General features: G+C 45.5%; 1 protein-coding gene across 2 annotated transcripts in view; it reads right to left on the bottom strand.

Annotated features, from left to right (window-relative positions):
• Positions 1 to 379: 379 nt before the first annotated feature.
• The window catches only part of ANXA2 (annexin A2), a 40,837-nt gene continuing 14,055 nt past the window's right edge, over positions 380 to 27,161 (bottom strand). For both annotated transcript variants that reach the window (XM_081123886.1, XM_081123885.1), the window contains 10 exons: positions 14,962 to 15,056; positions 11,883 to 11,996; positions 8,718 to 8,808; positions 7,747 to 7,826; positions 6,165 to 6,224; positions 4,434 to 4,527; positions 3,829 to 3,924; positions 3,050 to 3,108; positions 1,806 to 1,928; positions 380 to 741 (listed from right to left, as the gene is read on the bottom strand). In XM_081123886.1, coding sequence (XP_080980012.1) covers positions 682 to 741; positions 1,806 to 1,928; positions 3,050 to 3,108; positions 3,829 to 3,924; positions 4,434 to 4,527; positions 6,165 to 6,224; positions 7,747 to 7,826; positions 8,718 to 8,808; positions 11,883 to 11,996; positions 14,962 to 15,056 — 872 coding nt within the window. In that variant the 3' untranslated portion in view covers positions 380 to 681. The remainder of the gene's footprint in view (positions 742 to 1,805; positions 1,929 to 3,049; positions 3,109 to 3,828; positions 3,925 to 4,433; positions 4,528 to 6,164; positions 6,225 to 7,746; positions 7,827 to 8,717; positions 8,809 to 11,882; positions 11,997 to 14,961; positions 15,057 to 27,161) is intronic.

Raw genomic sequence — 27,161 nt, forward strand, 5'->3', positions numbered from 1 at the left:
TAGGAAGTTGAGCAGATGAGGGGAAACTGGGAAAATTCCCCCGTAGGTAGCATTACCTCCTGGTCCTGTAGAGCTCCTGGTAGAACTTTCTATTATAAAGGAGATGTTCCCTACCTGCACTGTCCAGTGCACTAGCTGCTCACCACACATGGATACTGAGCATCTGAAATGTGGATGGCATGACTGAGGAAATGGATTGTTTAATTTCATTCAAATTAATGTAAATGTAAATAGTCACATCTGGACAGTGGCTACTGTATTGGACAGCTCAGTTCTAGAGTGTTCTTTCCCCAGGGACAGCCTTACCAGCAGAACCCTATAGCCCTCAGGTATGTTTGCCTTTTAAATAATGAAATTGAAAGCAAGGCCAACAAGGTGATTGGTTCTAAAGTAAAAATTCAGTTTATTCATCTGTTTACGACACAGTACACAAGAGGCAAAGTGTTTCACATCATAGATTTCACTTCCAACTCTTGGAATGTTCATTTCTTTGGCTAAAAGGAGAGAGTAGATGGGAAAGCCAGGCAATGCTTAGGCATCTGAGATAAGGTGGGGCAGGAGCAAGGCTAACAGCATCCTCACAGGGATAGGCATGGGGGCTACTAGTCGCAAGCTGATTTTCTAGAATTGTTAGCTGGAAGCATAGGAGCACCACTCCTGGACACTCGAGCTGCGTGGGCCTCAGTCATCCCCACCACATAGGTACAGCAGCGCCTTCTGGTAGTCACCCTTGGTGTCTTGCTACAAATGGCCAAGGAGAAAAAGGGGATTCAATATCAAGAAAAATACCCAGACTTCACCATAACATAAGGCAGAGCCAGTGCACACAGAGCCTCCCCCATATTAACAGAGAAGACTCTGCAGGGCCTGCCCAGACACAAAGGCCTGGAAAGCCACAACCAAACCATCATCATCATCACCATCATCACCACCACCACCACCACCACCACCACCACCACCATCATCAGAGGACCCTCAGGGAGTATGGCCTAGGGGAGAGTTTCAGGTCACATTATTACCACAAGGGTGGAGCGAATGCAAGGGATTAACATGGTCAGTGGCTGCTCTAACTGCTCGGAGGTCCTGCAAACACCACCGCTATTTCCCTGGTCCTCCCCCTTCCAGAGAAGGTGGCGTACTTTCCTGCCTCACTGTGCTGGTTCCTAGAGTTTTAAGGTCACATGGAAATAAGATGGTGAAGTAAAGAAACAATTACTAAGATTCTAAATGGGACCTAAACTTTACACATATGCCCTAATAAACCTGGGCATATCTAACCCACTTCTAAATTCATCCCTGGTAACCACTGACATGCCTTTGGAAATATCAAGATCTTTTAGAAAGGGGGACTGCAATGCCTGTCTGAACCACACACAGTGGGACCACTGTGAGTGTCATCATTCCTTACAGACAAAGGCTCCATCTCTCCAAAACAGACACTAAACTGATCGGAGAGATAAGAGTTCTGAGTAAGTGTTGCCAGGACTATCACAGAGGATTTTCCAAGAAATGGAACTATAATAAAATGTAAAATTTAACTGATCTAAGTCTCTTGAGGATGTCAGCAGCTCTTACAGGATCATCATCAGGAACACCAATATCATTGTAGAATAACAGATGTGGGAAACAGAAAATGTTTGCCTGACTCTGTAGGACTCCAGGATAAATCATAAATGGCACTTTCAAAATAAATCCCTGATATTTGATGACTAACATCTCTTCCCCAGTGAATTAGAAAGCACAGACCTTCCCAAGGGACCCGGGTACCCTGATGGCATGCGGGTGACGTGGCACCGTGTGCTCACCTGAATGAAATAGTACAGGGACTTGCCGTACTTTCTCTTGAATTCAGACCTGATCTTCAACATGTCCACTTCACTGCGAGAGATCATAATCCTGATCAGGACCTTGTCGCGTGTCCCCTTACCCTGAAAGTCAAGGAGAAGTTCTGCATTACAATTCACTGACAATGTGAATCAACGTTCAATGTCAACCAAAAACTGATCGAGTACATTTTTTGCACACAGAACTGATCTGGATTCTTGATGCTGCCCACTAGGAGATCACAAATGGAACAGTGAGACTATTCCCTGAAGAGGGAAAGAGCATGAAACATAGCAGGATGACGTCAGCGCAGACCCCCTTGTGTGCATTCACTGAACGCGTGCTGAGCACTGAGCAATGCAAGGCGCAGTTCCGCAAGTGTGAAGGTTCCACATATAACAAACAGGTCCTGGCTCTCGGGGACTCAGGCCACACCATCACGTTTCATCGTGGCTCTGTGCCACTGTGCGTGGAATGAGCAGTAAGGACAAGAGTTTACTTCCAGGGCCTCAGACCAGGGGAACCAAGGAAAGGGTCGTATTTTACATGGAACCAGAGGAGAGATGGGGAGAGGCAGTGTGGACAAGGGGCTGACCCAGGAGGAAGTGGAAGGGCCTGGAAGCAGAAAGCACCAGGCACATGTGAGGCATGGAAAATGGGATGGGATTGTGGGAAGAAATGCTCCATTCAAGGGGAAATTGATGGGCTGGCTTTGGAGTCAACAGACCCAAGTTCAAATCTGGCTATGGACCCTTAAGCGAGATGAACCCTTCTGAGCTCCAGTCTCACCTATAAAGAAAATAATAACCACAAAATAATAAGCCTCAGGCTCTTTAGTAATTATTTCAAGTAAAGTAAGTTGCACAATGTCTGTTACATCATGGTGGCTTAACAGTCTCTCCCTCCCTTGCTGCTCTTCACTCTGAGGTAACAGGAGGGAATCACTGAGACATGTGAGCAGGAGTCAGACACGATTATCACCTGCCATTTCTCTCTCCTGGCACTTTATTTTCTACCTGAACACAAACACGTGTTCCAGTAGCCGAGAGAAAGGGAAGACGGATTTGTGGCTTTCCCCCCTGTCAAGTACAACCACAACTGACTAGTGCACTCCTGCACCTAGACCACGGGCTCCCTCCTCCATCCACTAGGCAAGGAAGCTTAGTTTGGGGACACGAAAGAAGAGCCTAGTGTGGAAACCTAGACCTCTCAGCAGCTGCCTTACCTTCATGGAGTCGTACAGTCGGTCAGCAAAATACAGGGGCTTGTTCTGGACACACTGGACTGTGGAGAGGAGAAAAGGGGCCGGTTACTCCTCTGCCCACCAGCGGGGGGTGAGGCCCTGACCTGGGCACAAACCGGATGACCTGACGCAGCAGGAATGGGCTGCAAAGTGGGAGAGTCTGAGGGACACCAGGGGTCCCCTGCAGCACTCGGCTCCACTGTGGCTGTAAACCAGGGACTCTGGGGCTGCAGACACCCAGGGCACACCGGAGCATCTCCAACAGGCCTTTCTCTTGTCATTTTACTCTTTTCCTTGGCAAATCTCCGTTCTACCGACTTAAACCCTTCCTTAAATTTATACAGTGTAGCCCTGGCCAGCGTGGCTAAGTGGTTAGAGCACAGGCCTGTGCACAGGAGGGTCTCGGGTTCAATTCCTGCTCAAGGGCACATACCTGGGTTGCAGGTCCAATCCCTGCCCCTGGTTTAGGCATGTTCCGGAGGCAACCAATCGATGTGTCTCTGTCACATCAATGTTTCTCTCTGTCCCCCTCTTCCCCCTCCCTTCCACTCTCTCTAAAAATCAAGGGGAAAAAATATCCTCACTCCCGGGCAAGGATTAAAAAACAATTTATACAGTTAAGATTATAAAACCACCCAAATCAAGTAGAGAAGCCACACCTCCCAACACACTTGAATTACTAGGTGGCCGTTCGTTACTTGTGCCTCAGCACCTCGTGCGGACAGCTGACGTCCCCGGGGATGGGGACCGCACGCACTCACCCAGGTTCAGGAAAGCGTTTTCCAGGTCGCCCTTGACCTCCTTCTTGATGCTCTCCAACATGTCGTAAGGGCTGTAGCTCTTGTACCTGTCAAATACTAAGGAAAAGCAACAAATAATTACTGTCACAGAGCCACTCGTCAAAGCTGTCAGTGATCACCCACAAGGTTATATACCAAAATTTTTGGAAAAAAGTTCAAGCACAGCATCCTAGAGGCTTAGGGGTTGCCATGGTAAACCACAGCTGCCCCATGCACTTGTCCTGAACGGCACAGCCCAGGCCACATCTGAACATCTCCATCTCCCCCGAGTGCAGCCCATTCTATCTGGAAGCCACAAGACACAATACCCAGCCAACAAATATACAACAAACTTTACTTCAACAAACATGGCAAAACAGAATGATCCTCAGATAACAAGGGGCAGGCAGCAAGCTAAAAGCACCAAACCACGGGAACTATTTAGGGGAAACAAGGATCCAAAATGGGAGAGACGGGCAAATGGGCCCGGTGAGGGAAACGGGGTGCACTGTGGAGAGTGGACTTGGCTCTGGCACACGCGAGCCCCGACACAGACTCCCTCGGCTCTAGGACTGCACGGCACCCACCTTTCTGGAGGTGGCACACACTCCGCTCGGTCATGATGTTGATCCACTTGGGAACGTCAGTTCCTTTCCTCTTCACCCCAGCATCATAGAGATCCTACAGGCACAACCCACCAGCAAGGTCACAAAAACCGTCACGTAAAAAAACTAAAAACCTAAACATTCAAAACGCCAAGTGAGAAAGGACGATTGCTCTGCGGACATGGACAAAAGTGTACTATTTAGGTCACAAGTCTTAATCCAGAGCAGGCTTCCTTAGACAGGGACAGGCTGGCACGAGACTTGGCTGCTCGTGAGGTCAGTGCTGTACAAGTCTCCTTCCTTGATAACCCAAGAAAGGACCGAGAGCTTCTGTCCACACGTAGGACAGGCAAGCATTCATCAGCACACCCAGGCCTCCCTCCCCGTTCGCACTTCAACAGCAGGTAAGCTCGTGGTCAAATATCGGTCAGGCGCCCCCACCCAAGCCTCTTAGAGACTCGGGAAATGATGGAGCTGGAAAAGGAGCCAGTCCAACCTTATTTTCAGTTTCTGGAAAATTTAAAGGCTATAATTAACGCTAACGGTGGTGGGAGGGAGGGAGAGAGGCTTATGCAAAGGTGGGTACTCCTTCTGTGACCATCCACTATCTGGGAGCTGCAAAACCCACCTTCTATTGCTTTATTTAAAAGCCCTCTCCACCGCCTGCTAAAAGTGCTGTGTGAAATACATTGAAATTTAAAACTAAAATGAATGTAAATCAGTTTTCTTCTGCAGCTCTTCTGAAATGTTCTGAGAGAGCTGTTGACACCTGGGAAAGGCATGTAGTTCAGAGCGATGAGAGTCAGCTTAACAAGCAGTTCCCAGGGATCATGCAACGAGAACCAGAAGGGGTTCTACTCGGCTGGAAAAGACGGCAGGGCCGCTGCCACCCAGCCCGTCTCCCCCTTCCCGCTCCTGGCTGTGCCTCCACCATCTTTTGCTTTCTCTATCGCTTGTTCTGCTGGCAATCACTGTAGCAAATGCACGCCCGTGTGCACAACCATATTACACCCCACAGGAACTGGAACCTCCACACACACAAGGCCTAAGCGAGCATATGTGAGTCAGGCGCTAATCCTGTAGTGACCACCAGCAGTGTAAGGGATGCCTGGTCATAACCAGTGCTCCCAGGAAGGGAAAACGAAGCCCCCAAACTCTGACACTCCTCCCTTCCAAATGCAATGTGGCAGCTACTTCCCTTCCCCTCCCTCAGACTGTGGGCTGGACAGTGGCTCGCTTCTAGTGGCCAGAGCAGGACAAAGTGACGGCGTGTGACTCCTACGGTCAGGTCACAGAGCAGGAGGCTTCCTCCTTTTCTCTCATGGGTCACTCGCTCTGGGGAAAGCAGCTGCCATGCTGTGAGGACACTCAAGCACCCTGTAGGGTCCGTATGGAGAGATGCCAAAGCCTCTGCCAACAGTCACGTGGGTGGGCCACCCTGAAGCAGATCCTCCCGTCCCTGCCAGGCCCTCGGGTGCCCACAGCCCTGATCAACATTTTGTCCTACACCTCAGGATAGGCCCCGAGCCAGACCCACCCAGCCAGGCCACTCCACACTTCCTGACCTACAGAAATTGAGAGATAACAAATGTTTATTGTTTTAAGCCACTCTGTTTGGAGGTAATTTGTTACACAGTATATAGATAATTACTATATAAACGCTCCAAAGGTTTACCAGAAAACAGAAACTCACACCAAAACCCTGGTACCTACCCGGGCATCTTGGTCAATCAGCTCATAATCAATGACGGAGCCATCTTCTGCTCTTCTGCCCTACAGAGGAAAAACTTAACAATGTCAAATATATTCCTTTGCACATTTTTCATGTTATTTTTCTTTCCAACTCATGTAAGTCATTATTTAATTTACCGAACAAATACCACTTAAAATATTTCTTCACTCTGAAGTCTAAACAAGACCAAAAATGGGTACAATAGTGAGGCAGCGAAGCGGGGGTTGTGCCCACATCACCCCCTCCATGGTACCCAGTCCTGGGTTAAGCCCCAGTCCGGCCGGATGTGGCTCAGAGGTTGAGCATCGACCGGGGATCCAGGAGATCACAGTTTGATTCCCGGTCAGGGCACACGCCCGGGTTGCAGGCTCGATCCCCAGTTGGAGGCATGCAGGAGGCAGCCGATGAATGGTGACCCTCTCATCATTCATGTCTCTCTCTCCCTCTCTCTGAAATCAATAAAGATGTATTTAATAAAACAGAAGGAAAGAAAGAACTAATGATATTGAGTTGAGTTTCTCCCCTCAAAGAGCTTAAGTCCAGATGGAGAAATAAGCATGGACCACATGGTAAAGTGAAGTAATCTATGGCTCTAAGACTGGAAACGCAAATAAGGGAGAGATCTGTCAGAGAGGAGAATCGGCAAGGTCTGCGGGCAGTGGGGACAGCCTAGGTGACCCGGAGGGATGAGTCAGATGGGGCCGGTCCAGGGCAGGGGAGAAGGCCTCTCGGCACAGCAGGAACAGGTGAGGTTGGTGATGCCCAGCTGGAGCAGGTGAGCAGGAGGGAATCCCAAGAAGATTAAGTTGGGGAGAATTTTTAAGACAGTAGAAAGCTTGGATTTAAAGCAGCAGAAATGGGTTTTGACCAGGAAAATAAAATAGTGAAATGGACTGCAAAAAGACCAGTGAATGGCGGTAGGCAGGGCGGGTGGAAGCGGGAGAGCCAGGGAGGCGGAGCAGAGCTGCTGTAGGGATGGAGATGTGAGTGGGCAGGGTGCAGCTCGCCAGAGGATCACTTGTCATCAGGCTTCCTGGAGGAAATAATGTCTCTTCCCTCCCCTGGCTCACAGGCATAGTGAGAACTCAGATTCAGAAGGGAAATGCCTTTCACCCACATGAATGTGTTAACACTAGAAAACAAAGACCTCCTCACACCCTCTCCAGGCAAAAGACTACTTGGGCAAATCCTTTAGTAAGAAATGAGAGCAGGTGAAACAACAGGGTCACTTCCACTGGGTCCTAGGTGACCACAGACAGAGGCAAAGTGACCTTCTCCAAGTTCCATGGCTAAGATGGCACATAAGTCCAGGCCAGGACTTGTGAGCCGCCTACTCCTCCTCTGGCCCCCGAAGTCCACCTGACCATGCTGTTCTGCTGGATAAGAAATCCCATTACACAAAATGACAACTCTGCAGGGACAGGGCAAACTCACTGTGGGAAAGGCAGCTGCAATTTCCGATGCAGGCACAGAGGATTAAGTTAATTCACTCCCAAGTATAAAATGAGGTATGTGACTTGCCCTGGGAGGAAGCAAGGACAGAGGAATAAACGGGAAACCAACCTTTGCGAGGGCAACCATCAGCTTGCGGAAGTCACCGGATGTGTCAGAGATAATGTCCTTCTCCAGATCAGTCTTGTACACTTGGAAAGCAACACACATGGGTTATGCTTCCTGCCTGCGCCGCCGGCCACCCGCTCCGACCACCCCTGCCCACGCACGAAGCCTCTGAACAGCAGAAACGCCTGGGGCAGCGTGGATGCACCTGCCCAAACGCGAGTGGGCTTCCTAGAATGAACTGCACCCTCATCAACCAGAGCCAGTGCTCTTATCAGTAACAAGAGACAGACAGAGCTGGATCAGATCAGCAACCTGTCCTGTAGCTAAAATATTGGTTCCCAACCTCCCTGACCATGAAAACTCATTGTGAACATGAAAAAATTTGAAGGGCTACACACACACACACACACACACACACACACACACACACTTGTGCTTTATTATCCACGGACTGAGAAAATGCACAGTGGCAAAAACTGGTAAGAATTAATTAGTACTTGTGAATGAATTTCTATTTTATTATTCAAAATAGCATCTACACTGAAACAGTAACACATGCCCATGTAAGCTGCATCATTTATTCTACCCACAGCCTCCTACGCCGTTTGGTGCACAGAGGTCCCCGTGCCTCTCACAACAATCACGGAGCCCAGAGCCGGGACCTCCTGAGCAGAGGCTGGGCAAAACCCAGTAAATGAAACCCATGCATACTTTCTACCTCTCCCCATCAGACCTGTTCTTGATTTCTCTCCTGTCTATCCTGTTCTAGAAGTTCTAGTGGGCTGTCATAATCAAATCCTGTTCCCTAAGGAGGTGGAGGACAGGGACCCGGACCAGGGCAAACCCCTGCTCAGAGGGCAGGCCTTTCTGCGTATGTTATAGGGCCTCCTATCCTGAGCAATAACCCAGGCAGCTACGATGGGGGCTAGAGGAATTGGGCTGAGAGGATGCATCACAGAACTAGGGCTACTCACTTTCCTTGTAGACTCTGTTAATTTCTTGCAGCTCCTGGTTGGTCCTTGAGCAGATGATCTCAATGAGAGAGTCCTCATCAGTTCCCAGCCCCTGTGAACCAGGCAGCACAAACATCAGCAGGGCAAGTCCTCCTGGCCATTAGCATGCTTCTCTGATCGCAATCAGGTCAACCGCAACCATGGACTGGGTCTGCTAGCATGCTTCCTTCTGCATTCCTACTGAGGGATCTGTACTCTATTCCCCAGCACAAGTTAATGCGATTTCCTATTCTTTTAAAAAATGCTTCACAAGAATACAAAATGGTATGACATATTTGAGCTCAACTATGTTAAATATATATAGTGAATGGGGAGAGATGGCAATGGAAACCGCCAACATGTTTAAAGTGGTTGCCTTCTGGTGATGGGCTTATAAAATGAGTGACTTTTTCTTAGTCCCATTTTTATTTTTCAATTTCTCTAATCACTCGTTATTTTAATAGATGGGAAAGTAACTTTCTTTATTAAACAATTCTGCTTAGTAATTTAAAATAAAAGCATATAGAGATTTTATGTCATCATTTGCACCCAAAATCGTTAGATTGAAATTAAATCTTTTTTTTTTTAAACCAGGGATAGGTATAGATAAGATGAAATGTTTAGCTTCACCTCTTTGAAATGTAAAATTGGGTTAATGTTAAAAATTTCATTCTTGTATTTCCATTTTTGCTTGATTACTATGCACTCTTCAGGCATTTTAGGGAAGCAAAAGGAAATAATGAAGTTCCAAATAAACCCAGACATCAACACTTTATTAAGGAATAAGAATTTGATGGCTGATGTATTCAAATTTAATATATACACTTTTGAGCGTGCCAGATAGCTTGAAAGGACCCAACGAAACATGTATTTCAAAGCTAGCTCCATGATCAAAGTCAAGATTTAATAATCAGGATTCTGTAATACTTGTCTTTCCGAATATGGAAATATCACTTTGAACTAAGTAGAATTACAACTGTTTAAAATGTAAATCAATTATAAGGTGTTACTACAATAAGAAACTTACTGATCCACATGAAAAGTATGTCAGCTATTAATTAAACTTATTAGAGTTTATATGCCCCTGAAAAGTGGTTTGTGGAATATAAACTAAGCCTCAGGTTAATGGTTAATTTGGAATTTTATTCTTAATCTAATCTATGAGCCAATGTCTCTTCCTCCTGAGTTTTTAATCATGATTCGCAAAGGTTCCAGCAAAGCCAAAATTTCTTTTCTTCTCAGCAAAAGGTCTGCAAAGCATTCTATACAAACGCTATAGGATGACTACCAAACACCTTCAGATATTTTAGAGGGCAGTTTTCCCATCTAAGAATAACTCATGCATTGGAGGAAACACATATAGAAACGTAAAGCAGGTATGCAGTGAAAGATCTGTTTTCCTCCGTTACCGAGATACCAGTGTCGATACCTGAAAATTCTAACACTGTTGTTATCTCTATACTCAACGGTGACCTTGGCGATTTCTAAAACTGGGCCCAAGCTTTCCACAGATTGTCCACAATTCCCATCACAAGGGCAACTTCTACTATAACATATGGCAGATGTTGCCAATGGTATTGCCAGAAGTCAAAACAAAAATTTTTTTTAAAGCATAGCTGAGTTAATGTCACTTCAAGCTTTATGGATTTCAGAAGGGTACTCAGCTGTGATAGCTAATGGAGGAGCTGGCACAAGGTCAGAGATCTGGAAGTCAAAGCACCTTTCATTGGGCCCAGTCACACAGATTACAACGGTGACTGACAGCTCAAACAGGTCCGTTTCAAGTCACTAATCCTGGTAATAGATACTAGTAAAACTGTCTGAATCATAACTAAATGAATTCTTGATGAAAATAAAATAAACTGATATGCGCTAAAACAAACTGATAAGCACTGATGACGATCAGAAGACACCTGGGAGAGGCCAGCTCATCTATGGCTCCAAAGGTCCCAGGACTTGGTTTTCAGGAGTGTTCTTTTTTATCAGCAGGATCATGATATGTTGTTGACATTTTATCATTTTTAATTATACCTGCCCTGCAATCTATCCTACTTAGGAAACTCCTGCCCTGCAATCTATCCTACTTAGGAAACTCAGAGCAAGGGTGCTCAGATACGCTGGGGAACTGAAGGAAGAAAGATTTCACAACAACTCTTTCAGCAGCCCTCGGCGACCGATCAAGCTCTGGACCCTGGAAATGCCTGGTGTGGGAAGCTGCCTCGCTCTCGAGGCGCTCTCTGGGGAAACGGATGACAACTGAACTGTGATATCAGCTGTGGTGACAGGCTCAGGCTCTTCATAGTTCAGGAACGGTGGCATCACAGAAAACGCACTCTTAGAATAAAAAATCAGAACTGCAGCTTTCTCCCTGCGGCGAAGCTTCCCCAGGTTTGTCAGCAGAGGGCAGTATCGGATTACTCAAAGTGCTGCAGCCACAATATGGAAAAGGTCCTTCTGTGCTTTGTTTGCAACATGCATTTCTGCTTATGCATCTGTTACATTTACATAATGCTTGATGTTTTAGGGACACACGAAATTCAGGGTGTTTCCAAACTGGAATTCTGATGATCAAATTTAAACCAAAATTCCAAGTTCAAAATAAGTTTAAGAAAAACAAAAGATGTGTTAAGATACTTTGAACAAAATGCAGGTGCCATTCGCAATCTGAAGCCACTCTTTAGCAGCACTGTGACGTTCTGATTTTGCCCGAATTTGAATCAAACAATGGGACTGACAAGGAGGTAAGAAAAAGAAACACCCAAGAGGAGCATGGGCAGAATTTGCAAGCTTCACTTGACAAAAGCTCTGAGTTTTACTTTTGCCATAATATCACAACAAATCTTTTTTTAAGGAGGAAGTGTAATCAAGGAAGTAGTTTTTCCAAATGGTATTTCAATTGCCCAGGTGCCAAGCAGTAGCAGCTGGTAACTGACTTCTCAGCATCATGAAATTTCTTTACAGTCTTAAAAAAAAAGTTATTGAAATATTTTTGGTACAAATCCTGAGACTTATAGCTTCAGTTCATTCAAAAAAAGATGGTTCCAAATGAGAATTCAACAAAACTGAAAACCACCTAATTACGCTCAGAAAGCTGCAATTCACAAATATCAGCGGCAGCTTCCGCGAGATTGCCTCTCGCGCGCTCACCTTCATGGAGGCCTTCAGCTCGGAAGCGTCGTACTGAGCAGGTGTTTTCAAGAGGCCCAAAATCACGGTCTCCAGGTGGCCAGACAAGGCGGACTTCAGCGCTGATGCAAGTTCCTTCAGGAAAAAACGGGCAAGAACACAGAACACTTGGTTGGTAACCAACATTCACATTAAAACTTTGGGTAAAACAAAAGAGGGATGTGTTTGTGAAGCAGGTTGTGATTCTTTCACTATTTAGGGGTCTTAGATCAAACTGTCCCTCCACTGCAGGCCCTTCAACAGACGCAGGTGTCAGAAACTGACAAAATCCCTTCAAATCCCAGCTGATGTTGCCTTGTCCCCCCCCAGCCATCAAAAGGAAACCAGAGCAGGAAGAAGTTCCTCAGAAAGCAATGAGCACAAGGGCATTTTCCAACAGGCTTGCATGTGGCAAGAGCCAGTGGAAGGCGGGGCACTTTCTGGGGTCAAGGCCTCTGCTAAGAAGGGGCTGGTTTGAGGGGAGCCTCCAGGGAAGCAGAGGCCTCGTGACCTGCTGATGCCATCCTGTGAAAGGTGTTTGCACAGCTGTGCCAAGGGTGGCTCCTGAACGTCTCCAGAAGGGACCAGGGGCCCCAACATGGCTGGAAGGGGCTCATGAAGAAGACTTCCTATGCAAAACATGTCACTCAAGACTGAGAAATATCTATCTGTCCATCCCAAATCGGCACGAGCTGATAGTGATGATGGGGGACTAAAGCCCCCCAATTACACCTCTGACTTCCCCATGGCACATTATTTCTTAAGGCTTCCACTGTCATGTTAACACAGATTTTAAGTCATGAGTCGGCGGCACCCATGCTTCCTTGGGATTACACTTCCTACAAATCATGGGCATTGGGTGATGATAGCACTCTGCCATTGTAATTATTTTCCTTTATTTTCACTTTTCCCCTGCTTGTATCTCCGTTCTTTCTCTCCTGCTTGCCAGCAGCACCCCAAGGCATCTACAGTGTCCAGCCCCTAGAGGTACTTGTGGGCACTAAGAGGTGACGTGCAGCCTGCTTCAGAGAGAATCTTCTCACGTCACTCACGGAGGTCGAGGACTGAGACGGATCTTAGAAATCATCCGGCCCAACTCTGTCACCACCGACTTTCTCCTGCTTCCCACTGGCCTAGTTACACATAGCACGTAGGAGTGGACTTTAAGAGCAGCAATTATAGCACCAATTTTCCAACTTGGAACTTTGAGGTTAGGTAATTCCAAACTTGGCCTACCCCTGACACTCCCCTCTACCTGTCTCTGTTTAAACCTCAAATAGCACTTGTGTCTCAAATAGCATTTGTGTACCTACTGACTTCTTCCACTTCTATTAAAGACATCTACGGACGTTTAGCTTCCTGCTTCTCCTAATGTCTAGCACAGGGCTTTGAACTTAAGAGAAACTCCAGAAATGTCTGATAAATGAAACATAATCTTTCCTTATACGGAGAAACCTGGTGTCTGCTTGAACGTGAAAGCAACATAAAATCAGCCCACTCTCCCAGCTCTTCTCCACTACTAGCTCTGCCCATGCAGTTCAAGTTCATCACCTCAGCAGCCTCGGCCCATATCCCTAAATTAGTCTGCACTACAGGGCTTTCTCCTTTCTTATGCAAACAACTTGTTCAAAATCATGAGGTTCTGCATCCAGGATTTCCTTCAGAAATTATCTCAGGTAGTTTACATATTTTTCTGTAAAAGATGACAATTCTCCTTAGCCCAGGGTTGAGAGACATCAAGAATCAGAAGGACAGTGAGCTGTCCCCAGCACACAGCAAAGCCTGTGAGGTCACTGAACCCATCCTGATTCTGGTAATGTCTTCCCTCCAACAAGGTACGGAGAGCTTTGTCCTCTGTCTACCTAATTTGAAATCAGGATCCAGGCTCCTATATTTCCATGTACACATATCTGTACATACCCAAGTGTGTTCCAAGACCCCAGCTTGTGAGTGACAGCTGAGGGGCAATTATGCGCACACTGTTCAAAGAAGTAGGCCCTCTGTGCCAACTGAAACTCACTTCTACCAGCTCCCAGATCCTGTTGGGAAACTGGAGAAATGACACGCTCCCCTCGAGCCTCGCTGCAGAAGATTACTACAAGTCTAGCGGGAAGAAGAATATTAATGCACATGAGATGGAAGAAGCCTGATGCCTTCCTATGTCCTTTCTGACTGTTTTGGGGGAGGGGGAAAGCAGTAACAGGACTTGACCTACACCTCCCTGGTGGTCTTGTCGACCCCAAGGGCAGAAATGTCCCCCAGAATGCTTCCAGCTCACCTCCACTGTGGCTGCAAGTGAAAGGCGTAAGTCAAACTGGAGCTGCAGGAAGCCACGCTTACTGCACCATCCGAAAATAAATCAAAAGCTTTTAATAGCAAGAAGTTAAAAATAAAGCAGCCCATCGTTAAAAATAAAATTTCCTAACACTGCGACAAAATAAAGGATGAATAAGCCCTGGGCTGTTCTTTAACCACCAGTGGACAAGCAAGAGAAAAGGCACACAAAGACCCTTTAAAGAGTGGGAACATGGCATGCTGAAGATAGCCTGTAGACCAAAGGAGCTACTAATAAGGCCACTCATTGCAAAGCTCTTAGAAATTCAAGTGTTGTTGTTTTAAGAAAGAGAGGAGCAGGTCAGGATCAATGCTTGGTGGAAGCGAGTGTCCTGAGATTAAATTAGAAACATCTTATCAAGAGCCAGCAGAAGCCATAAAGATGAAATGAGTTGCTGCCACATGTAGAGAACCGCATGCCTGGCACGAAGTAGGCATTCAATAAACGGCACCTGTTGTGGTTGCTCCGTATTGTTTTCTAACTTTCTAGTCCCAGAACTGCTCCCTCCACACACGCTGCGTGGTCTTTGCCTGGGCTCCAAGCACTGCAGGGGCCACGTGTATGCGAGCTGTGACTCTTACAAGGGTGCAAAAGGAAAACCTTAGGTCCCCCAGGGTTCCAGGAGGCTCTTTCTAGTACAAGCCAGAATTGATGAAAGGAAAAAAGCAATGGCTGAGGAAATGAAATTCAACAAGGAATGCCCTCCATCCCCCAAACCGCCTGTACCTTTTTGGTTCTTCTCTGGTAGGCGAAGGCAATATCCTGTCTCTGTTCATTGCTGCGGTTGGTCAAAATGTTGACGATGGTGACCTCATCCACACCTATGGAAAGACAAGTTGTAAGGAGTTAACCACATGCTCCAGTCCCCTGGGCTTATATAAAAGCTTTTAGATAGAGTCTGTTTCTTGTTGTTGTTACTGTTTTTTAAATATGTTTCCATTGATTTCACAGAGAGAGCGAGAGGGAGAGAGAAACATCAATGATGAGAGAGTCACTGATCAGCTGCCTCCTGCATATCCCGCCCCGGGGATGGAGCCCGCAACATGGGCATGTGCCCTGACCGGGAACCGAACCATGCCCTCCTGGTTCATAGGTCGATGCTCAACTACTGAGCCACGCTTGCTGGGCTAAACAGAGTTTTTTAAATAAAAATGTATATCCTGTTTTCCAAACAAAAATACCAAGACATCAAAATTTGTTCTCTTTTTGTCAGCACCCTCCACCCAATATGTATACCCCCTTTCTTCTTTTTCCTGACAACTTCAAACCTCAAGCCTAAATGGACCTTTTCAATATCTGTATTTTTAAAAATATATATTTTATTTATAAATCGGTTTCTGGAATCAACAGTAGGAGGTGAATTTATGGGACTTTGGCAGTTGGATGGAACAACAAAGATGTAGGAGGATTTTAAATGAAGGTCCCCAAATTGCCATTTAACTGGGGATTTAATAGGCAGTAACTGCGGACTGAATTAATAGAGACAATTATTTATATTTATTGCGGGAGTATGGCTATATAAGCAGCTAGGTATAATTTCTATAATTATAGGAACTGTCATGACAAATGAGTCATATTTAATATGGCAGTTGTATTTTAATAGCATAATTGATTAATACAATCATACTTATTGAAGACTAAATTGTTTTGTAAGGAAAATAAACATTCCACTGCTTTTAATCTTCAATAGGCAATTTTAATAATCAATTTTATAACTTTATTAAAAAGAGTAAGTGTTTTAATCTAAATTAAATCTAAATTGGGGGTTTTGAAGTGCCACCAAAACATTTTAGCACCTATTTTAATTGGAACATGTGTATTTACCCAGATAAGCAATGCCTTCTGGTATCTGAAAGTTTCCAATTTTATATGAGAAATACTCTTAACATGCCATTTACCTTAAGAAAGCACAATTTCAAGAATTCAGACAGCAAAAGTTCTCTCTCATGACTGAATATGAACTTTGTTTAATAAAGAGTGTTTGCCATAATTAGACAGGTAATTCTAGGGTGAAAGAGCAGAGTGGCTAGGCCCACAAGGTCACATGCAAACTGCAAATGCTGGCCTAAAGGTAGTCAGGAGTCCCAAAACAACAGAAAGGTCAGAACTGGGATGCACTGAGGCAGAGGCAATGAGCAGACTGACAGAGAAGCTCTCTTTCAAGCATATTAGAATGATCAGAAAGCAGAAAGTTAGAACTTCTGGGTATAAAAATAAAAGTAGTTCACGCCAATATGTGAGTCAGTTATGTTACCTGCAGCATCTACTACTTTAGCTCTAATTTTTAGAGTAGCCAGTGTCAACATAGAAATCCAACTGCTGTATAGAAGATTCAGTTTCAAAGATGTTTATTTCACATTGTGTATAATATTGAAAAATAAAGGGGGGGGGGGGAAGCCTATGTCCATTAAAAGACTGATTAAATAAATGTTCTTTTGTTCGTACAATGGGATACTACACAGTCAATTTAAATGATAGTATATACCCAGTATAACCTGATTTTTATAAAATACAAATGTATGTGTAAGAAAATATCTAAAAGCCTTTATACCAAAATTTTAATAGTGGTCATGTAAGTGATAGAATTATGGATAATTTAAGGTTTTCTTTCCTTTGATTATATATGTACTGTCAAAGTTCACCATAATGACCATAAAAGGGTTTTATTTAATATACTGTGAATGACATGCAATCACTGATCTAGAACCAACTAGTGACTTCACCTCTGCAGATTCTGGGCATGGTTCTAAATACATTAGTTAATAAAACACAATATGCATAATAACTAGGAGCTAGATGTATACAATTCTCTTTGGTTTCTAAAATATCCTAACAACAACTATCTTATTTAATCACCCAGTGGGGATAGCTATTTCTCTTCCTACTTGATAGCTGAAGACACTGGACTCAGAGATTGAGGCCCAGCCGTGCAAATGTCACCTGTGTAAACACTTGCCCAACTTGGGTCTCGGTTTCTACATCTGCACAAGTAAGGGGCTCGAACAATGACCTCCAGTTCTGCTTCCATGAAACACTAACAGAAAGAATCGAGCTTTAACATATTTAGTTTCCAGTAGGTATGGGCAGGACAGACTTATTCAAAGACTCGGTAAGTCGCAGGCTACGTTAGTGATGTGTGTCTGGGCATGTTGCACCCGCATGCCTACCTACCCACACACATGTGCTCCCTAAAGCGCACTCTCTGTCTCTATCCTGTGGCTCTGACTTTGTATTAGGAAAACCACTCATTTACATACATGTTTTTTGCTTTATACTTAACTTTCTTACCCAAGTCTGAAAATGCTGGAGAACAACAAAATACAATTATATCCTCTAACCTCAATTCTAATATTTCCTGAAGTCAATTTTGGGACTGCTGACCTGGACAAATACCAAGAACACTGATCCATAAAAGATGATTCTCCCTTGGGAACAAATGCAAAGTTATGTTTGTGTCAGAACGTGGTCCCGGGCCCAGCTGAATTAGAATCACATGAAACACTCATTAAAAACACAGTTCCCTGGCCTGGCTTGTGTGGCTCAGTGGTTGAGTGGGGGCCCAGGAGATCGAGATTCGATTCCCAGTCAGGGCACATGCCTGGGTTGCGGGCTAGATCCCCAGTAGCGGGCCACGCAGGAGGCAGCCAATCAATGACTGTCATCATTGATATTTCTATATCTCTTTCCCTTTCCCTTCCATTCTCTGAAATCAATAAAAAATATATATTAAAAAAAAATAAAAACACAGCCCCCTGGGCCCAACCTGAGATCTACAGATTAAAGAATCTCTAGGACTTTGGACCCATGAAGGAGCATTTCAGTCACCTCCCTGGTGATTATTTAAGAATCACCACCAGAGATGGCTAACCACGGGCGAGGACTGGGAAGCTCTTTAGAAATCTGCCTACGTACAAGACTTTTAAGTAGACTTCTACCAACCGCTTCTGTCAGGGGCAGAAATGCTTCCCTTTGTCCCAACAACCCAAGTAAGAAATAACACCTGAAAGAGTTCACTGCACAGACCGCAGTGCAGTCATGCTCTTCGTCAACATGCTTTTTGCTCTTCTGTTCAAAGCACCAGCTCACTGAGTCGGAATTCAATCCAATTACTGGAAATCCCCATGAAGAGCCTGGGTAGTTAACTTGAATCTCACCTAGGAGGCAGCAACTGCTGTAGTCTGAAGGAATCTAAATGTATTTTACCTAAATTATTTACCAAGCAAACAGCCTGCTGAGACACAGCACCCGACAAGCTGGGACGCCTTACGAGGGAGCAATCTGAGGCTTTACAAAAATGCTAATGCCAGCAACTACCGAGAAATTAAATGGAGGTTATTTCTGCAAGTGGAAGCCCACCCTCCCTTCTGAGCAGCTCACCTACATCAGCTATTTCTCCCATACCATTGTCGGCAAGTTTCAAATTGAACTGTTAAGATGGAAAAAACCATGGAGCCCAGGATCAACCGCCTAGGCCAAGTCACTTGAGGCGTGTCCTATGTCATAACACCAGAATGCGCATATCTGCCTGTGAGATTGAACCATCTTATCTTCAGAGCACTGCTGCTTCCTCCCAACCTGCCATCATAATTGATGAGGCAGTTTATTCCTGTGGAAAACAATCCAGTCCAGGTTGAAGCTGCAAGGGTCATCCGGTTACTCACCACTTCTGCCCAGGATGCAGCTTAAGGAGAGGACTGAACACTCGGCTCCCTACATCAGCACAATCGTGGGCAACAATGGGCGGTGAGCGCGGTCCACTGGGAAAGCTTTAGCAAATGTAACAGGGCTGCAGATGCCCGGGGGATGAGGCTCTGCCTCTCTGTATTTGTATTTTCAGGAGGCTCATGTTCCAGTGTGTAGGGAAGTGTTTGCTGGGCAGAAGGACCCAGATCTAAATGAAATTGTGGCTGGGGCAATAGCAAAGGAAAAAACAACAAACCCAAATAATGTTTCTTTCCCATCCCACTGCACTTGTGTTTGATGTGGAATCTAAGTAATCTAAGCAAAAGTTCACACTGGGGAACAGTGAGGTGGCTGGGGGTCCTACGGAACGTGGGTGGGAACATAGAAATTCTCTGATCCAGGTAGATTTTTAGAAATTTATTTTCAAAACTAATAGAGGTTAAGATTTTCAAGATTGGTGAGGACCTAAGACATAAATTTACTTGGCTCCTGATGGGAAACAGCACCATAAAGTTTGTAAGCATTTATCCCTTGAATGAAAATGGTCAGCTAACCTCATCGGCTAACTACACACTCTTTCCAGGTTGAGCTGGGAATCGAAGGTCAATCACTGTCCTAAAGGCCAGTCATCAACCGAAAGCAACGGCTCTGCCAAGGGACACCACACAGAGGTGCTGCTGATGGCGGGGCTCAAGCAGAGGAGTTTAGGGTGGTGGGTTCCTTAAACCACAGGCTGTATTTTTAAAACATAAAGAACACTTGCAGTCTAAAATAGTGGTTGAATCCCAAGCCACAAAAGCAGCCTCCTGGAGTTTCCTCCTCCTCTCTGCGGGTGGAAACCCCAAGTCAGCTCCGCATCTGGCATCCACAGAAAATGTCTTTATTGTCCATGGGCAAGGAACCAAGAGGCCATTCTGAACAGGATGCTGACTCACATCTGCCAAGACACACTGACTGCACAAAGAAAATGGACTTCATTTGTTTGATGAAGGACTCAGAGGCTCTCAAGGAGGGGATGACTGATTAGAAACTAAGTGAAAACTGTCCAGATCCTCTCCTTATCTAGATCATGGGAAAAACCATGACTTGGCTTAGATTACTGGGCATATCAGTAGCAAACCTAAGAAGAAATCATCTTTACAACAAGGTCTGAGGCAGATCACAGAGAGAGGAGAGAGCCATATTTGCATAGGTGTGGACATATTTTATTATATCAAACCATTCACTGAGTACCTACTATGTGCCAGGCATTTTGCTAGGTGCTGTACACAATTCTCTCATAGGATTTCACCACATCCAGGTGAAGCCAGCTGAGTGGGTGCTACGGTCAACCCCATTTTACCCATGAGGAAAGGAATGCTCATAGAAGGCAGGAACTGGCCCAAGGTCACACAAGCAGAGCTGGGATTCATGCAGGATTAAAGACTGAGGCTCAGTGAATTGGGCTAACCTGCCTCCTGTTACAGAAATTATCCAAAACTTGAAAGTAAGGCAAGAGGAAGACAGCCAAGAGGCCCATCCAAGACTGTGCAGGTGCGTGCTCCCATTCAACTTGCTACTACTTACTATTGACTAGCACATGATAACATGGAAATTAGGGCCCACTAGCAAGGAAAGCCCCGAAGATCATGGCTTCAGTGTCCTGTAGGACATTAATGGTCTTGTATCCAGCCCAGCAATCTTATTCCAACATTCTTTATTAAATGCCTATAAACACCCATTCAGAAATGCAAAATTACATTTCTGAAATACTCTATAGAACCAGCAGAAAAACACAAAGTAGACCACCACTCAAAATTCAAATCAAATGCAGTCGTAAATGAAGGACTATGCATAAATGCCAGCACCATTCTGTGCCCTGATACTCTATCAGCCTCTGGAGACAGAAAGTTTAAAATTTAGACAGATGCAAGAGGACTAACATCCCACCCTGAACAGTTAGTGAACTGACTGTTTACTGACTTAGTTTTGCTGACACCAGGTAAGAATCTGGACCCCCCTGGAGCTCACGCCATAAGCAGCACACTTCAACCCATTACACAATATCCCTAGAAATGTTGTTCACACTCTACAAATCTTAAGCTAAAACTAAAATTAACATAGGAAAGCTTTCCTCGTAGGCCTACAAATCCAGCTAGCTCCCTGACTCGGTCCCTTCTTTATCTATCATTCTTTCCTGCATGTCCAGGACTATCAACCTTAAAAAAATAAAGAAAGAAAGAATCTGGATCCTTCCATCATCCCTGGGTGGTATTTGAGTTTCCTCAGCAAAAAGAGGTGACAGTTTTTACAAAAAAAAGGAAGAGCTGAGAGGCAGGCGACAAACGTCGAAGCCTACCATTTAGAAATGAGCCCAGAATCCCTCAGCCATGTTTTTCTGACTTCTTAGCTGGGGTTGGGCATCTGTACCTCATCCCCACCCCTGAAGACAAAAATCATTTTGAAGAAAATCAGAAAAACCTGTGCTGAGTACAGGTGGCCGTGACTCGGCACTGGGCCCTCTTTGTTCCCAGCAGTGGTGTAAGATGAGAACCCCATCGAAAGTCAATTCATGTAAAGAAAAGGCCTCAGCAACAGGAATGTTCCCTTCTGCCCCCTCCCCGGAGGGTGAGAAACCCTGGGCTGCGTGAGTCACAAAAGCCTGTCTCACAAGTACACCCTCGCCCAGACTTCGGGGTTCTTGCTGGTTTGGACCCTCACCTCCCACCCACTTCTAATGGGGAGAAGCTACTTTTCAGAGTCAGTCTGGCTCCTGGCATATTCTAGAGAACATCTTCCTAATTGCTCTCTTGACTTAATGAATATACCTCTAGGAGAGCAGGTGAGACTGAAAATGCATGTCCTGTCTTGCTCTCCATTAGCACAGGGATGCTGGTCTTCCGGCCATGCTGGAAATAAATCTTAAGCGGCTCCATTTTAAAAGCGTAAGAAAAAAGTAAGTGCAAAAACTTGCTGCAGTTACGTTTCTATACTTATGCTTATGGGAAGGGGAAGAACATCACCCGCTTTTGCATCCCTTCCGGAGAACACAAATACTGCTAAAATCAAAACCGGCAATAATAATAGGGCAATTCGTTACCCCCGCCCCCCTCTGCAGAGAGAGAGAGAGACCCAAGCTGTGCCAGTTTATTGGCACTTACACTAACTCCGGGGCGGTGCTGCCTCCAATTACAATCTATTTCATGTAGTCTAGATTCGCCCTTTTCTAATTTAGCTGACTTTCCTTTCTAGTTATTTGGACCCATGTGGTAAACCATTCGCAGCTGTGTTGTACACTCCACAGTATATATTTAACCCAAGGCCAATCTAGACCAAGAGACTCCTAAAGATTTAAGTCTCTGAAGCCTCTTGTTAATTAAGCAATATTACTACTTTTCATGGCCTTACTCAGTTTCTAACTAGACGTAAATTAAGGTAAGTAACCGCACAGTCTACCTCAGGCCAGAGCATAACACGAAACAACGTGCACTGGGTGTAGGGAACACACTCAAGAATTACTCAGACCCGTCAAACTAGCAACGAAGAGGGCTTAGGAGAGGGAGCTAAATTCGTTTTGCAAACACAGATCAAAGCTCCCCAGGGGCCTGGTACCCTCTGCGGATACTGTCCAGGTTCTGGAACTGTCCTTCGCTGCCTCATCTGTCAGCTGCGTATTCCCACTCCCTGCACACACTGTGTGCTCTGGTGTCTGTGTACACTGGACGATTGGGGTTAAATGTTTACTTTCCACACAGTCCTGAGGGCTGGGTAAGTAAGATTAAATATGATTAATGAAATAAAGTCCTTGCCCTCAAGGAGCTGACATTCTGGTGGGGGAGACAAATCCATACATAAGTAGCAACCACACAATGTGACCAGGGCTATACACGAGTATAGAAAGTATTATGAGAAAGGCCAAGAAATACCGGATGCTGCCTCCTTCTCGAAGCCAGCCTGGAGAAGAGGCTGTGTGTCGGCTTGGGCTGCGAGGGGAGGGGACCTGCCTGGATGCCAGAGGGGCTCGTGCGCCCTCTAGAGCACTGACTGTCAGCCCGTGTGCTGAGGCGTGATGGTGTGCCGCAAGAACGTCGAAAACACGCGGTTCCTATTTAGTCGGGGCACTGACCTCTTTTCCCTCAGATTGTCAAATGAAAAAATGACAGCAGCTATGCAACAGGAGACATCCGGTGTGAATGAATCAAAGTTATAACTATTTTTTTTGTCAGATTAGCAAAAAGTACATTTCTTGGCCTGCCACAGAGTTTTAGTAACTAGTTTACATGTGCCCCAAGATGAAAAGGGGTGCAAATTGCTGCTCTAGAGGGTTGTGCACACTCCTGCCAGAGCAAGGGCTCTGTCTGGGGCCCCAAACGGCCTGGAGATGAGGACAGAAAAAGAACCTGCAATGGATGAGGCAAGGAGGCCCATTAGGACAGACACTGCACCAAGCCAGGTGAGAGATGATAAAGGTGGAGGGAAGGACGGGTAAGCGCTGCTGGGGACTGTCAGGCACGTCCAGGCCACGGGAGCCCGCGGGTCTCACCCAGCTCCGCTCCTGTCGATCCCCCCCACCCCAGGCCTGCTCCCGGGTTCACAATCCTTGTGTTTAACAGCAACTGATTAACCCTCCACCGCCACAGGTGACCTGCTCCCAGCTCTCCTTCCTGAGAGCACTCGGACAGCAGGGAAGGAGATTTGGTGTCAGGTGGTGCAGCACCACCCAGCGAGCACACATGGGAGCGAGCACACACACACACACAGTGAGCACACACACAGGCAAGCACACACACACACAGGCAAACACACACACAGGCGAGCACACACACACACAGGCGTGCGCACACACTTAGGTCACCCTTTCTAGGAGAGAAGGCCCAGATAGTCATCTTTTCTTTCCATGGTCCTTTGGCTTTTCTTTGCGTCAGCACTTGAGGTTTATGCAGTTTCATGTCAAGGAAACACCAATTACTTAGCGCTGTGTCCTCCCCATCAAGGGTTGGAGGGAGGACTGGGGACAGGGTGTGGCACAGCTTCTCAATTACCCCGAAGGCAGAAGGTGTTCTAAAAGGGAGGGTTAACATCTTACTTAGCTCATTTTTTAAGTGGTGTCAGTTATTTACAGATATCAAGGGGAAGGAAAAGAAACAAAAGGGTAATTTTACCCTCCCAACGAATGACTTCATTTTTGTTTGTAATTCAATTTATTGCCTTCCAGTGTGAGGGTGATAGGTGTCATCACAGAAAACTTAAAATATACAGAATATACTGAAAGCAAAGGAAAGGAAAGGATCGATTACCCATAACTACGTATCAGTTAATAATGCCTTTCTTCCTTTTTGACATAAAAGAGTTGTTGTGGCCCGGCCAGCATGGCTCAGCAGTTGAGCGTCGACCTAGGATCCAGGAGATCGGGGTTCGATTCCCAGTCAGGGCACATGCCCGGGTTGCAGGCTCCATTCCCAGCCGGGGGCGTGCAGGAGGCAGCCGATCAATGACTCTCATTATTGATGTTTCTATCTTTCTCTCTCCCTCCCCCTTCCTCTTTCTGAAATCAATAAAGATGTATTTTAAAAAATAAAAAAATTTAAAAAGTTGTTGTGGTATAATCATACAGTACATACTCTTTTACGTCCATTTTTTTATGCAGTTGTCATAGTTACGGTGAATGTGTGTTGAAATGAGGGTTGTAAAATTGTGGTGGTGCACAACTACCACACTAAAAAAGTGAGTTGTACATTTATATAGGTGAATTGCATAGTGCGTGATCAAATAACAATGTTAAAAATTATTCAGAAATGTTATTTTCGTGTCTCTGTGACATTCTAAAGACATTCTACATCGTGTAGAGTGAATTACCATCATTTAATAAGTCACCCCCCAATTAGAAGCTATATGGGTTTTTCACTATCATAACCAATACTGACATTAACATGATTGGTACACTGAGCTCTGTATGGATATCAGTCTTTCTTCTAGTTTCCTAGAAGAATTTAAGGTTTTACACATATTAACAATCCAGAAGTTATTTTAAAGGACCAACTGACAACTCAAGAAAATTTAATTACTCTCTAAAATCACAAGGCTCCAAAAAAAAAAAGTAAATAAAAATGAGTTCCTAAGTGGAACTTATTGGGCTTCAAGTCTGAAAGAGAAGACAGAGACCTAAAGCAGGACCACAAATATGACATGTGTCTGATAACAACAGAATCCCGTTTTTCATGGCTGACACTCGGCAAAGAAAAAAGTCCAATCCTGGCAGGTTGGTGTCACATCGGGGTGCTTAGGCACACAGCCTGGGGCTGGAGAGAACTGTGTTCAAACCCGTTTGAACCAAGGCCAAGAGACCCAGAGCACGTTCATCTTCACTGCATCGCCCACGGACTGGGGGTGACGGCATCAGAGGGTGAATCTGAAGTTCGCCTAAGATGAATGTTCTGAGTGCGCCTGGTGCAATGTGTGCCCATAACGAGCACTCAATATATTCAATAAACAGCTGTAACCGGGGCGATGGTGATGTCAGCTGCTTCTGACCAAACTAGAAAGCAGGAATCCAAATCTCAGCCCTGCAGACGTTTCTGCTTAGAAACTACAGTACTTTTCTCCTAACTCAGAAAGAGCCTGAAGGTATTTTTATTGCCATGGGAGTTTCAGCTGTTACCAGGGTTCCTTTGCGCAATCTTTACATTCCAGTGAGCTAAAAGCTTTCTCAGGCAGGGATGAAAGCAGTCTTTGTCTCCAGCTGGTAAAAGGCACCATCCTCATCAGATGAGTTAACTGTTGAACTTTGAGTGTGTTTCCACGTTGGCATGTTGGGAAGCCCCAGGAATGCAGACACGCCCAAATAACGAGACAGGGTGAGTTTTAGAAAGAGAATTTTGTGTGTGTGTGTGTGTGTGTGTGTGTGTGTGCGCTTTAAGGTAAGCTATTTTGAGTAATGTCAAAATGCCAGGCTAAGTGGTACTTCACAATAACCCTGTGAGGCGGGAGCTTTGAAGAGTCCCACTTACTAGTAAAAAAACCCTGAGGCTTAAGGAAATTAAGTATTTTTCCAGAGTCCCATAGCTAGTAAACCAGTGGCAGAGCCGAGATATGAGCCCATGATCACATGTGCTCTTGCTCACTACACTCCACTGAGTAGAACTGACTGTAATGAGATAAGCCCTGCAGATTTTAGTTTTATTTTCTGATTCGTGACTTCTGACTTCCCAACCTGGCCTTTGGCAAGTACAGTCACTTAAAAGCACCGAAAAAGAAGACTTTTTAAAGGTCAAATTTGGACACTTCGTTACTCTCCCTTCAGCTGTCCAGGCAGCCGTTCTGGGAGGTGCCCACGGTGTCCCCGGGAACTTAGGGCAACTCTGAGGCACAGGGTGCAAAGCCCTATGTCCTGTGAGAATCGCAGCACGTAAAGGACCTTCTACTTTTCTTCCTACCTCTGGGAAGAAGTCACCAGTTTCTCCAAGGCTTTTAGAAAAGGTGGCCATGTAATTTATTCCGCAAAATAAAGCAGTTCTGAGAGTGACAAGGGGCACAATGGGTGAGGCTCCCCGGCCATCAGGGACCTGTGTATAAGTGTCAAGAAATTAAAACACTCTCCTTAGAAGAAAAAACTGTCTCCTAGCCCTTCAGCAGGGTGTGAACCAGCAGCTCTGATTGCTGGTCTTGTCTGCTTCCTAACCCGGCCTCACAGGGAAAAGAAAGTCCCGAAGGGGAAACGGGTGTGGTAAATCACAGCATCAACACAATAATCTCCATGATTCAGGAATTCGGGGATGCGGAAACCCCAAAGACAGAGCTTCATTAACATGAGCCCAAAAAGTCGGAACATTTACTCTTGTAGACACAGAAAACAGTGTGATGACTTGAACTTGCTCAACTTGTCCCAACTAAATGCTTTATCCACTGGATTTAGATAGAGAGGCTTTTACACCTCCTGATCCTCTCTTACTCATCCTGGAATTCGAGGAAACATACTTATTCCAGCGGCTCTTCCAACTCCAGCTCCAGGCCTAAGGAGTGGCACAACTTGTTAGGTCAAAAATAGAGTCTGCATTTTTCTCTCATTAGATCAATCTAAGAGCAAAGCAGTAAAATTTCCCCAGCATTTTCCCAACAAATGTAATGAAATTCAAGGGGAATCAGGACACAAAAAAACGGCCCTCAGGGATCGCCATAACCAACTCCTTCCTTTACAGCAAAGGCACTGTGGTCTCAAGGGGAAGAGCTGGGCCCAAAGCACACACCCAGGGGGCCAGGCCGACCAG

Source organism: Miniopterus schreibersii (genome assembly GCF_964146895.1).
Source record: "Miniopterus schreibersii genome assembly, chromosome: 1".
NCBI lineage: Eukaryota > Metazoa > Chordata > Mammalia > Chiroptera > Miniopteridae > Miniopterus > Miniopterus schreibersii.